Below are 12,647 nucleotides of genomic sequence, written 5' to 3'. Positions count from 1 at the left end.
ACTGCTGAAATCATCTACTTAATTAAGCAGACGACTGTTTTGCTTGAAATGCAAAAATGCAGATCGTCCATTTCTCACCACACCCAGTGTCCTCTCCACACCTCGCCTTGACCAAGACAGGTTTTTGGAGAGCAAACTGTCCTCACAAGCCAGCATGGAGATACAGTGTGCTACACTGGCCTCAGAGCTTCGAAGTGACAAACAGTTGGGCAGTATGAGGGCAACTTAGCTTTTCACCAGCAAAGTTTCTTAATCACAGTTAAACAAAACACAGAGAGGGACGGTCGCATGCAGACAGGCAGCCAGTGAAACTAGTGACTTTAAACTGGAAACAACAGCAACACCCGAGGACAGATCTCGTCACTGACAAGGCGTCTGTGACTGCCCGGCGTTCACGGATACCTTGGGAATCTCGGCCGAATCGCAGCGCGGTCCTGTCTCTTTAAGACTCGGCCCCGGAGCCGCGCCGAACCCGCCGCTGTGGAAAAAACAAGGCTGCTGCTTTTTCTCTGGGAATCCATCGGGCTGCGTGAGTCACTCTCCAGCTTTGCAGCAATCAGCTCCGTGAACAGGAACGGTTCCATGCCTGCGTGTTTGTACATGCGCACGTGTGTGCGTCCGCACTTGTGTTCTGCATGCGCGAAACACTGAGAGGGCTAAATGTGTGCGTGACATTCCTGCTAGTAAAAAGGATGACGGCTTAAGGGTACAGATGTGACAGCGCAGGGCAGTGTTCCTCTGCTGCTCACGGGTCATGTTCAGAGACCGGATCATAGTGTAGTACAGTGGTAAGAGCGCCTGCCTTGTATTGAAGGACAGGGGTTCAAATTCCACCTCCTGCTCCAACACTTGGAATCAATGTACCTGCACTGATTTGCTCCACTATAAATTATCCAGTTGTATAAATGGGTTGTAATAAGCTTTGCATTTTATATTGGTTTGGAGAAAAGCACCACAAAAGCAATAATAATAATTATAGAGGCTCCAGAGTAAAACAGAACACCCCAGACCGTAACACACCTACACGGCAGCAGTCGAACCTTGACCTCTCTGCTGGAAAGCTACACCTGCTTTCCTTCAACAAGTCTTCATTAAGCAGGTAATTTATTTAATCAAAATGTAAAAATTCAAACACTTCGAATCAAATGTAAGATCCACAGCAAACTCATTATGCCTGGAAAAGTGCGTAGTCATTAGTTTTTTTTTTTTTTTGCCAAAAAGTGGATCAAATGCCTTATTGTACGTAAGGAGGCAGAGGAGGGAGAGGTCAGAAAGAAAGCCGACATCCTGTCAGTCACCAGCGAGAGGGCTGGCGGCCGTGACTCTGCAAGATGTTGTGACTCATTATTGAAAAATACGGAAAGCCAAGTCTGAGAAACAGCACAATTCATAGAAGAGCAAGACAAACACAGAAAAGCCACAGAACTGCAGTCAAGCTGACAGTTACATTAACTGCAGCCATGTTGTGCAGTTATTGTTTTCATTGCAGAGCGCGTTAAAAAAACCTGCGGTACAAGATGAACGGAACTGTATTTCAAGGCTCTGAAATAATAAAGAGCAGGAATGTCACATCTCCCACGGGAATCCAATCTGGCTGCGCATCTTTAGGTTTCGCAGCACGCTCTCAAGCACCTGCGAATAGTTTGTTCTGGAAAACACACAAGTTCACGAGTGTTTCCCGCAGTTTACGAGCACGGTCTGACAATAAATTGGTCAAGGCTCGGGCGCACGCACCCCAGACCCTGGCACCGATGGGTCACTTGCTCCTACTGGGCCGACGGATCAACGACGAGGCAGCTCCAAGCGGAAGACAAATCTTACCTTACGCGACATTTAAACTGGGAGGTCAAAACCAGCACACGACGATGGGCAGTAGACAGTAGAAAGCCTAGAGTGCTGCTTGAAAGTACGTGAACCCCTTGTGTTCCTCGGTTTTAGCACAAAATTGTTATTTAACGAAAAGAAACTCTTTCTCATCTCATATAGTACATGTGTAACGATCAATTCCATGTGTTGCTTCGGAGGAAATCATGCGTGTAATAGAAGAACAGAAATAGTGCGGGTTCAAAAATAAGCGAAGGCTGAGCTGCACTGGTTGAACCAAGTAGGTAAGTAGAATCAAGTGTGTAAATCATAATGATTATTCGTTTTATACATTTATTTTAAGATTCAAGATGTTTTTTAAGTTTACTTTAATATTTTATACAAGATTAATGAGTACTCCTATAGAGTTCACTTATTTTCAAGCAGCACTGTAGCTGTTAGCTAATACTGACTAGTAACACGAAGGTTGCTGGTTCTAATTCCTCTTCTCTACTGCCTTGGGGCAAAGTATTTACCATGAGTTTCCCCAGTGAAAATACCCTGCTGTATAAACATGTAAATAATTGTAAGCTAAGTAAATGCATCAAGGGGGGTGCAGTGGCGCAGTGGATTGGACCGGGTCCTGCTCTCCGGTGGGTCTGGGGTTTGAGTCCCGCTTGGGGTTCCTTGCGACAGAGTGGCGTCCCGTCCTGGATGTGTCCCCTCCCCCTCCAGCCTTACGCCCTGTGTTGCCGGGTTAGGCTCTGGCTCCCCGCGACCCCATATGGGACAAGCGGTTTCAGATGATGTGTGTGAGGTGCGTAAATGCATCAGCTAACTTAGAAATTAAAAAAAAAAATAACAGGAAATGCCCTGCTATAGTACCCTCAAAAAAGGTAGGTAATTGAAACAATAATCCAGTGGCATGTATCAATGAGTACATAAGTGTCAGCTAAGCAACATGATAAATGTATAAAACAAAACATTGATTCTGTGCTATTTACACACATCTGCACACCTCTATTAATGAGATGGCACCTCAAAAGTCATAGCTCACAAGCACAGTACCATCATGGTATCATCTAACCTCTTCAAAGTTGTAGCTCCCCCGTCATCGGAGAGACAAGACAACTCCTGCCCCCACAGGCGCCGGCTGCTCTTCACACGCACACCCACACTCCCACAGTTCCCATAAAGCTCCGCCCGCAATCCAAAGCCCCTCCAGCCATACACACACATACACACACGCCGTGCGCATCACCAGACGCCACCAGATTGGGGTCATCAGGACATACCATGACACTGCAAACAGGACAGACCATAAAGTAAACAGTCTGGATTTAAAACACACACAAGCACACACACACACACTGCTTTACCACACAATGGAGTGCAGTGCATCAGCACAGGCCTGGTCAGAAGTCAACAAGGCTGCTTGAAACTTAATGACCGAATGCACTCGATACGTCTCATTTATACTCACACACAGCTTAACTGACAATGAGCAAGATTCAGCGGGACTACGAGGTTTTGAATTAATCAAGAACCCGGTTCTGCAAATGATACTCTAAACTATTTTTAGAGCCGTTTTTAAACCGGGGAAAATAATTATATTTTTCTTTGCTGAAATACACCAGGGCACAGTAATCATGATTGTGACAATATACTGTCATCCACAAAAAAAAAATTGCCTTCCATTAAAATTCCATACCTTGGTACAATAATATTTAGACCTGTCTAATGATTTCATTTTAACTCACACTGCTATGGCAAAACTGGAATCAATTACGTTATCCTGCATTAGACTTAGCTTTGCAGCTCCGTGTCGAGCACCACAGGCCCAAGACACGATTTTGGAACTTTTATCATCTTTGAATCTGTTAAAAATGATAAGTAAACGTACAAAACACCAGACTACATTCACGCTGCAGTGATCCTGTACGGCTGTAGACACAAAGCACGTCCATATGGGAGAGGCTGTTAATGCCTCACAAAAGCTTTGGCTCCCATCACAGAGACGAACAGCAGGGGACAACTCGGGGGGTCCGAGACAGACACCCGGCGGAGTTGACCGCACGGAGCTGCAGAGTCTGAGAAATAATCCTCCAAGATGAGTCCGAGTCAGCCGCAATGGGCTATTAACTAAAAAGCACGGTAAGTTAAGCCGGAAATGGGTCTGCGTTCAACCCCTAGCGCTTGCTCATGTCTAGTTATCAGTTTTTAAAACCCTTTGTATTTTCCAGCTGCACCATTTTTATTTGGCTTTGTCAAGCAGGTTTGAATAACTGTGCTCGAAACGCAGAGATGAAGAGTTTTGAGGTTGGTGACAATCTTAACCACCAAAGCCGGACAGAGCGCAACCCTGACGCTTCAGCGCATAGATGACATCCATGGCGGTGACGGTCTTCCTCTTGGCATGTTTGTTGTAGGTAACGGTGTCACGAATGATGTTCTCCAAGAACACCTTCAGGACACCAAGAGTCTCCTCGGAAATCAAGCCGGAGATACGTTTCGCAGCGCCACAGCGAGCCGAGCAGCAAATAGAGGGCTTTACGATACCCTGGATGTTATCACGAAGAACCTTCCTGTGGCACTTAGCGCCGAGACCTTTGCCTCCTTTCCACGACCAGACATTGCATAAGCCGACAACGTACTTTCTCACTCCGCGGAAACATGCGAAGTCACAGAGAAAGAGACCGTACAAAGGCTGCATGTCGGTGAAGTCTTCTATCAGATTTCTCCTTAATGATAAAAGCCAAGGCCGTCGAACACAGATGGCGGTGGCTGTAGGTGTGCTGGCCACGACGGGGTGGAGAAGTGGCGACATCCGCACCCACTTATATGGAGAGACAGCTGGAAAGGGGGCTGCCGCATCCAGTCAGAGGAATCCCCTGCCCAGCGACTGACATAATCCTTAACTGGCAGTGACTCTCCTGACCTCCCTCCATAATCACCCACAATGCACTTCTATTACCCTATTTGTCCATTCCTTCCCTTACTGCAGTGCTGCACTGTGCATCACCGCACAAGAGGACGAATTTCCTACAGCCGCATGACACAGAAGACGAACAACGAAACATCTGCTCACAACTAGAGTTGCTTCTAACATCTGCCACTGCCCAGTGAAAGAGTCTAAAATTATAGCATAAACACACTCTCCTGAGAGATCACTGATTCTAAACATGCAGGCTTGAGATTCAGCTAATGTGACCCAAAGGGAAGGGAAACTCTGTGGGAAAATTCAACATAAGCATCTTTATTAAGTAGGCAAGTCACACCTCAGGGCTTACCATAGGCTACAATGTTGGTGAAGCACCCTAATATTGGAGAGAGACGGCAGAAGGGGAACATGAGGCAGAGGATGGATTTAGAGAGGCACTGAAAAAGTTATGAAAAAACATGTAATCGAACAGATCCCCCATAGGGTGGAATGAAAACAAATGGCAGATGTGGAAAGATAACTGGATTTTTCTTACTACAACAGACCCTGCGCTTCCATTGTCTACAACCGCTTGTCCTGAGCAGGGTCGTGGCGAGCCGGAGCCTACCCGGCAACACAGGGTGCAAGGCCGAAGTGGGAGGGGACGCGCCGCGGACGGGACACCAGTCCATCACAGGGCACCCCAAGCAAGGCTCGAGCCCCAGACCTGCCACACAGCGGGCACTGCCAAACCCGATGCACTGATGCGCCCCCCCCTACAACACAACCAGAGACCTGAATGCTGTATCTGACACAAGGTTTACAGCTCCACCGAGACCAGCACATAGATCCAATTGCTTCTCTCATCCCAGGTCAGCGGGCTGCTAACGGCTTCATGAGAAGCCCACAACGAGCAAGATCAAAAATTATGCGAAAAATAAGCCGCAGAAGTAACTGAGGAAGCACTCGAGACAAGGGAAAGACTGCAATGCGAACATTGCTTCCTGTCAATTTGTTTGTTACCTATCGAGACAAGCAGCACTCCCAACTGTGCAATGAAAATTTGCCACAAATTACGGATAATGAACCTCCCGGAAATCGGAAGCATCGAGCATTGTCTTTTATACAAGTCACGGACCACGGGGCAATACCGAATTGCATGTGATGGACCTTTTGGGAACTATCACTTCCGAATACCCATAAGTTCCCAAGCAAACATGTCCTTTTCAACAGGTCAGGCATGTGCTGTAAGATCAGAACACCTCACAGAAAGTGCACCTTCTGACTTAAGTTTTACCCAACTCCTTTTCCCAGTTATGGGATGATGTATGCTGTGCAACACAAAAAAAAATTACAAATGAGCCCAATTTTTTGCAGACTTACTGGCTTTTGAAGAGAAGTGCTGGCTGCACAGCCCAGTCACCCCACCACGACAGAGCTCGGGTAAACAGAGGGCAGCGAGGCATGAAGAACAGTTCGCATGCCTCTTTTGATGTTTTATCAGTTTCCCCCTCCACAACCAATTGAATCAGCAATCGGTCCCGAGACAAAACAAAATTATTCCGTTTACACTGAACGAGGCGTCATCGCTGAGGAGCTGTAGGTGTTGCACTTCAAAGTAGCTTATTTGGGATTAATTTCAATTCACAATAGGTGATCCAATACAACTTCTTTGGCATGGAAAACATTTTTCCCTTTATTTTCCCTGACAACATTACATGGCAAATGATCCGTTAGGAAGGCGAGAATAATAAATGCTGGAATTAACCCGAGCACAAGGCTGACAGACATGAAAATCAGCCAGCGATGTATAAAAAATGTACCTGCAGTCGACCGGTGACTCAAAAGTTTCAATAATTCTGTCTCTGTAACTTCAGCAGTGTTGAAAATTTAGATATGAAATCGGAAGGCTGCTGAGTATGCAAATTCCAGTCACATAAAACAAACAGTGGTTTGTGCTGAAGATCTGCATTCATATAACTCACCTCAGCTCTATAGCCTCCACCATCTCGCTGCTACAACTCATTGCTCGGGAAACAGGCAGCCTTGGTCTTCGATTCAAAGAGGGTTTCGAAAAAAACACAGAACACCACGTTCTAGACCTTCAGTTAAGCCCGATCCAGAAAGGGAGGGGGCGGGATGAAGGGGAAAAAGTCCACCTCTTTGCGAATGGCTTGCTTTGCCGACGGCAGACGACACACGATGCAAGCTCGCTCGGTTCAGCCACCACGCGTGCGTCCGGAGCTGTCGGCAGTGCTTTCCTGCAGGGCTCTTCTGACTCCGCTTTGGGCTCCTCGCGCCGCGGTGCTGCTGGTAGTGGTCAGGGGGAACAGGAGGGGAAGAGGACGGGCAGGAAAGGCGACGTGGAAGGAGAGCGGAGAGCACGGAGGTGATTACGCCGGGGGGACGTCTGTGACACAGTTTCAGAGCTCCATCTGCGACTCCGGTCGCCTGTGCCGCTTTTCCCCAGCTGTCCCGGAGCCGTGCAACGAGCTCACCTCACCCTGCGCTCTCATCCGATTAGCGCTTCAACACCAAAGGAAAAAAAAAAAAAAAAAAAAAACACAAAAAACAAACACCCCCGCAGCGGAGGCCCGCCCGCCTGCCTGCCCACTAGCCAGCATCTGTTCCATCCCGCTCGCTCGCTCGCTCGCTCGCTCGTACAACCACTGATGCACCTGCTAAGGTAGGATAATTCTAGAGAGACGGAAACGGAGAGTACGAAAAGAAAGAAAAAGACAGAGAAAGGCAGAAGACGAGAGGCTGAATCTGTTGTGTAATGTTCGCAGATTAGCCCGGCATATTTTCTGTGGGCAACGCACTGTTGGCGTATCCGCCTATAAGCCTATTAATGGTATAGCAATAGAACACAATGACCTCACGGGCTGTGGACACTGCTTACTGTTCAAGACTGATCTTACGTAACAATCCTCTAACAACGTGCCCTGTTGTTCTAATCGTTGACTCGACGCATTACCTAATGATGCAATTTTTATCATTTACCTTGCGTATTCAATGTCTTCAGTTATCACTGTATATTATACATTAAATAGGATGGATTTTATACCACAGGATTCAAGCAACGCACTGTACTTGCTGCATAAATACTATCCTTCTGAAAAGGAGTAAAACTGTTCAATTTTGAATTTTTTTAGTTATGTCTTGTATTACAAAGTAGATATCCTGCAATTCTATCATGTTACAGACCTCACAACGAATAGACTGTGAGAGAGACCAGTACAGAGAGGCTATAGGATTGAACTGATTAGCCTCTCAAACAGAACCGATCCATTCATAGTGCTCAACATAAGTTCAATGACATTCAAAGGCTTCCCGAAAAAGAGGAATACAGTGCACTTTCTTACAAACATACACTCCTGGAACGGCAAAATCTGACTTTGCTTTTGCATAAAAACACAAAAGAAGACAATGCACACATAGATATGCTCAGCATTACGGAGAAGACGACACACCAAGCATGAAGCGATGCTGTGAGACCATGTTTGTGTTGCAACTGCATCATGCAGCAACAGGCTCTGTTTGCATAATCTCAGTCAGCCATGATACAATCCATCATCCATCCTTCAATCCTTCTCTCCATCTCGAGCTTCAGTGTTACAGGGAATTCTGACAAAGAAATGATTCCGCTTTTTCATTAAGAAATCGATGGGAAAGACTGATGGAACGCATCTATCATGTGCCATTATGTACATTATGTACTACCACATAACCACTACATGTTTGCAAATTACATTTCAATGATACAAATCTATTCATAAAAACGAAGACTAACATTTTTTTTTAACAAAACCATAATCTTGGTTACATCTTCAGCCGCATAACTACATGGGAAGATGTCAACTAGAGCATGCAACATCTTCTGTATTACAATATTATCACCATCAGTGAGCCCACAGCTCACCCTGTTTAGATGGCAATCATCCACACAAACTTTCAGAACGTACACAGCCAATTCAGGGCATCTTCTTGCCGCAATCACACATAATGTTGCTTCCTAAACAGCCTGTAGTTGGGATGTGGAGTAGGTTGAACACGCCAGTTACATACACAAACACTGACATGTACACTGCTTTGGAGAAGAGCGTCTGCTAAATGAATAAACGTAAACACTACAGTTTTGCAACTGATGTCTTTAATGATCAAACACACCTAAAGAGGGAAGAAAAGGAACAAGTTGCGCTGATAGAGAACGCATCTGACAGAGTGTGTGTGTGTGTGTGTGTGTGTGTGTGTGTGTGTGTGTGTGTGTGTGTGTATATATGAGTGGTTTGGCCTTTGCTGCCATGACGTTTTGCCCGAACAGAACACAAGCCACAGGCATTTCCTCCTGCCTCCGAGACAGCCTGCTTCCAAGGATAGAGGGAGAAAAAAACTTGTATTCCAACATAAATACTCCCACACAGCACTGGACGCTCACGCACCAATGTACAATAATAAGGGCCATATGCAAGAAATGCTCTAAATGCACAGTGAAGATGATGTGCTCAAACATTCAGTTTGCATTTCAGATATTTTCATTGTTTTGTGTGCTTCTCTCTGGTATGTTGGCTTGCTTGCATACAGCTGTGTTTGCCAGCGTGTTTGTGTGTTCACAGGCGTGGGTGGGTGGTGTGGTCTGATAAGAATCAGAACGTGCACTATCCACCTGCCTTTAAGCGTGATTAGGATTAAGGCCGCTGTTATCCTTTACCTGTGCTTGTACTACGCACGTATGCGCATGCATGTATGTGTAAGTGAGAGGACACACGGTGACCTCATTCCTACGGCCGGCGGAGTCGCTCATGTGACACTTTGGTCTCACTCTCCCACAGGTGGCAGTGTCAATCTTATCCCAGCATGTCGTGGGCAGGCCCACCGCTGACTATAGTGCGATCAGCCTCCCTTGTTGACACGGACTGAGATCGATCGCTGGATTGGCGGCATGGCGCGGGATCTCTCCCTTCAGTTCTGACCCATTTACAACCACAGTATGTTGTGTCACAGCGCAAAACAGGAGATAATGGGAGACAGGCTTGATTAGGGAGTCTGTTACCGTGAATGGGTTCCTGTCTATCGGTAGCTGTAGCTGGAATCAGCACTTCCATACTGCACTTTAAGACAACACAGAAGCCACAGCCCACTTCCTGGTGCATCCATCACCATCCCTGCTGGGAAATCATTTCAACAGAGGGCAAATCAATGGGTGACATCTCTCTGAAGCATGTCACATGTCTGGATGATCCACTCGCTGGTCGGTGCCAGCATTAACCCCTCCCCTTCCCTCCACTTCTACCCACTCATTTTGGCAGCTCCAGCATTAATACATCAGGTCAAACAGTGTCCCAGTTAACCCAGAAACAGGGTATTATATGTGCTCAGTCTCAGACATGGAGAGGATCAAAAGGCATCAACAGCAGCAGGCCTTTGACCTGGAAGTCCTACTACTACTGTATATGCATCTGTGCGGGCTGTTATCAAAGATAAGTCGCCCCATTTACTTTGAGTATTCAAAGTCAAGTCAAAGTGGCTTTATTGTCATTTCAACCATATACAGCTGGTACAGTATATGGTGAAACAAAACAACGATCCTCCAGGAGCATGGTGCTACATAAAAATCAACAAAAAGCTACCTACACGAAAAATAGAAGATATTACAATATAATAATCAATAGTACAGATATAAACGTACTAATTAGCAGCAAAAAGTACAGCTGGTCAGTACAGTAGAAATTGGACTATTAGTACATAGAGGCACAAAATAAGTGCGCAAATTAACCTTTAAGGTGTGTAAAGTAGCCAAAAAAAAGACAAGTGAGCACTTGGGATTCTATGCAGAATACCGTATGTGTCCAGGGCTCTGACGGTCTCTGCATGCAGCACAGCACAGCACAGCACAGCACAGCAGGGATGTTTCAAGTGCTCCTCTGCCCATTCAGCTAGATCACTTTGGAGGGAAAGCCACTGGCCGAGGCTGTTAAGGGGGTTCACATGCTTGCTTTCACCACTTGCAAACTAGATTGTTAAGTCCTACTGCCAGCCTTCTACCAAGGGGGTACAAGGGGAGGCATGCAGTCAATACAGGAAGGAACAGCTGGGCTTTACAGTTACGGTTAAAAGCTATGAAGGATCCTGCTTTTGCTGTCTTCCCAGTCTGTCTGTCGCTGTCCCTCTCTATCTGTCTGCTTGTTATTTTTGTTCTTCTAGTTGTAGAGTTGTCAAGAACCTATGTGCAATCAGAGCAGCACCCGGGGTCCGTCACGCTTACGACTTCTCCCTTCTTCTCATCGTCTACGCCGATCCATACCCCGCCAACCTCCTTCTGCTGCCTAGCAACCAGCTCCCATGGCAACTGCTTCTACCAAGGGTTTAGAGGGGCAACTGACAGTGGCTTTTTGGGAAATGAGCTTTTGAAAGCACACAGAAAAAAAAACAAATCTAAAACAGTATGGTCGTATACTCATCTTGTTTTGGGGCAATAGATCTCATCTTAGCCAATTTGTTGGGCTTTTGTAACTAAAACCCCTGCTTTCTGCTTATTGGTGTGAATGATGTTTGCACTTACTCCCTTGAGAATGAAAAAAAACAATGAAAATTTTGTGACACGAGATGTTTGGTTCTTCCGGTTCTCCCACATTGTTCTGGATTGGTCAGAAAGGAGAGATGCAAAAACATACGTGTGAACAAAGTAAGCCTCTCATCGTTCAGTATCACAATGGTCGTCAAAAGGGCCACAAATGAAGCACCACATACACAAAAGGTATACCCTGAAGCAATGAAAGCTGTGAAACCTGGTGCAAACAGAGGTGATGGCAAGCAGCTGAGAGTGGGGCACTTGCTGACAGTGCAGAGGAGAGAAATGGAAGCTGCAGCAGAGGCTGCAGGGCTGCGAACTGACCCCGGGGGCTGAGGAAGTTTGCAAGACGCACTGTTTACATTCCGACTGCCCACCCACACTCTCCCCTGTAGATCTGGACCCTCTGTAATATCTGATGCCTATTTTTAAGGGCACAGGTTCTCATGGACTGGACAAAGAATAAATTAACGGAATAAAATAATGGGGGACATCTCAGCATCTGAAGTGCAGAGTAAAAGGAGACAAACAGTTCGGTCTGCTGGTGTTTGAAACCACCGCCTTCAAACACTGAGAAAGGAGGTGTTACGAAAACGTGACATGCTTCATAATAGGCTATGGCTTGGTAAGTCACATTCATGAAAACATAACAAAGGTGCTAAAATGGCTAGTTCAAGTGAAGTGTTATTTTTACATTAACCTTATTGCCATTATTCTGAAGTACTTTTTTAAAGCTTCCCAAAATCAGTCCCTTGCACATGCATACAACACATGTATGATCAAAATGCAGCTGACGTTAAGTTAAAATACTAAGGACTACCTGGAGAGACCTTGTTCTTTCAGTAATCTAATCCAAAGCCCTTGATGTCTGTCATCCTAAAACTGCATAATGCCAAAATGTGCCCAAACATGCTTCTACTGTTCGTACACACACAATTCCTCAAGTGTGGCTTCATGAATCACTTTTGCCCCACGTTCATCAATCCCCTCAAATGCACTATCCCACTTGATGGGGTGTGGAGCATCTTGCAGATGGCCTGCTGTAGGCAGGCCAAGCTGGAAAGCATCTTCAGGATAGACTGCTTAATCAGCGCAGGACACCGCATGGGTCACACTTTGTCATGCTAATAAGTGAGGTAGGGAGGGTGAGGGCAGCTGCTGAGAGGCAGGGGTTGGGTAAAGGGTGTACGCACTGGAGGAGCTCGAAGGAAACTCCCCTCTCAGCCCCTCACCAACTGGCCGTTGCTCTTTCCCCTTTCCCCAAGATGCACCCTTATACCGAAAGCAGTCCAGTCTTGTGATTCAGGATATCTCCACTTATTGAAACGCATCACAACAAAGAAAATGTGCTGC

General features: G+C 46.2%; 1 protein-coding gene across 3 annotated transcripts in view; it reads right to left on the bottom strand.

The window, feature by feature from the left end:
• Positions 1–12,647, bottom strand: part of numbl (NUMB like endocytic adaptor protein) — a 43,177-nt gene that overhangs the window by 13,332 nt on the left and 17,198 nt on the right. For 2 of the 3 annotated variants that reach the window (XM_018742889.2, XM_018742890.2), the window contains exon 1: positions 6,709–7,027. The exons of the other annotated variant lie outside the window; for it this stretch is intronic. In XM_018742889.2, coding sequence (XP_018598405.1) covers positions 6,709–6,749 — 41 coding nt within the window. In that variant the 5' untranslated portion in view covers positions 6,750–7,027. Of the gene's footprint in view, positions 1–6,708; positions 7,028–12,647 lie in introns of those variants that run through there. 3 annotated transcript variants of the gene reach the window in all.

Source organism: Scleropages formosus, chromosome 10, assembly GCF_900964775.1.
Source record: "Scleropages formosus chromosome 10, fSclFor1.1, whole genome shotgun sequence".
Classification (NCBI taxonomy): Eukaryota; Metazoa; Chordata; class Actinopteri; order Osteoglossiformes; family Osteoglossidae; genus Scleropages; species Scleropages formosus.
The sequence above is the reverse complement of the archived record's forward strand: the minus strand, read 5'-3'. Positions and strand labels throughout refer to the sequence as shown.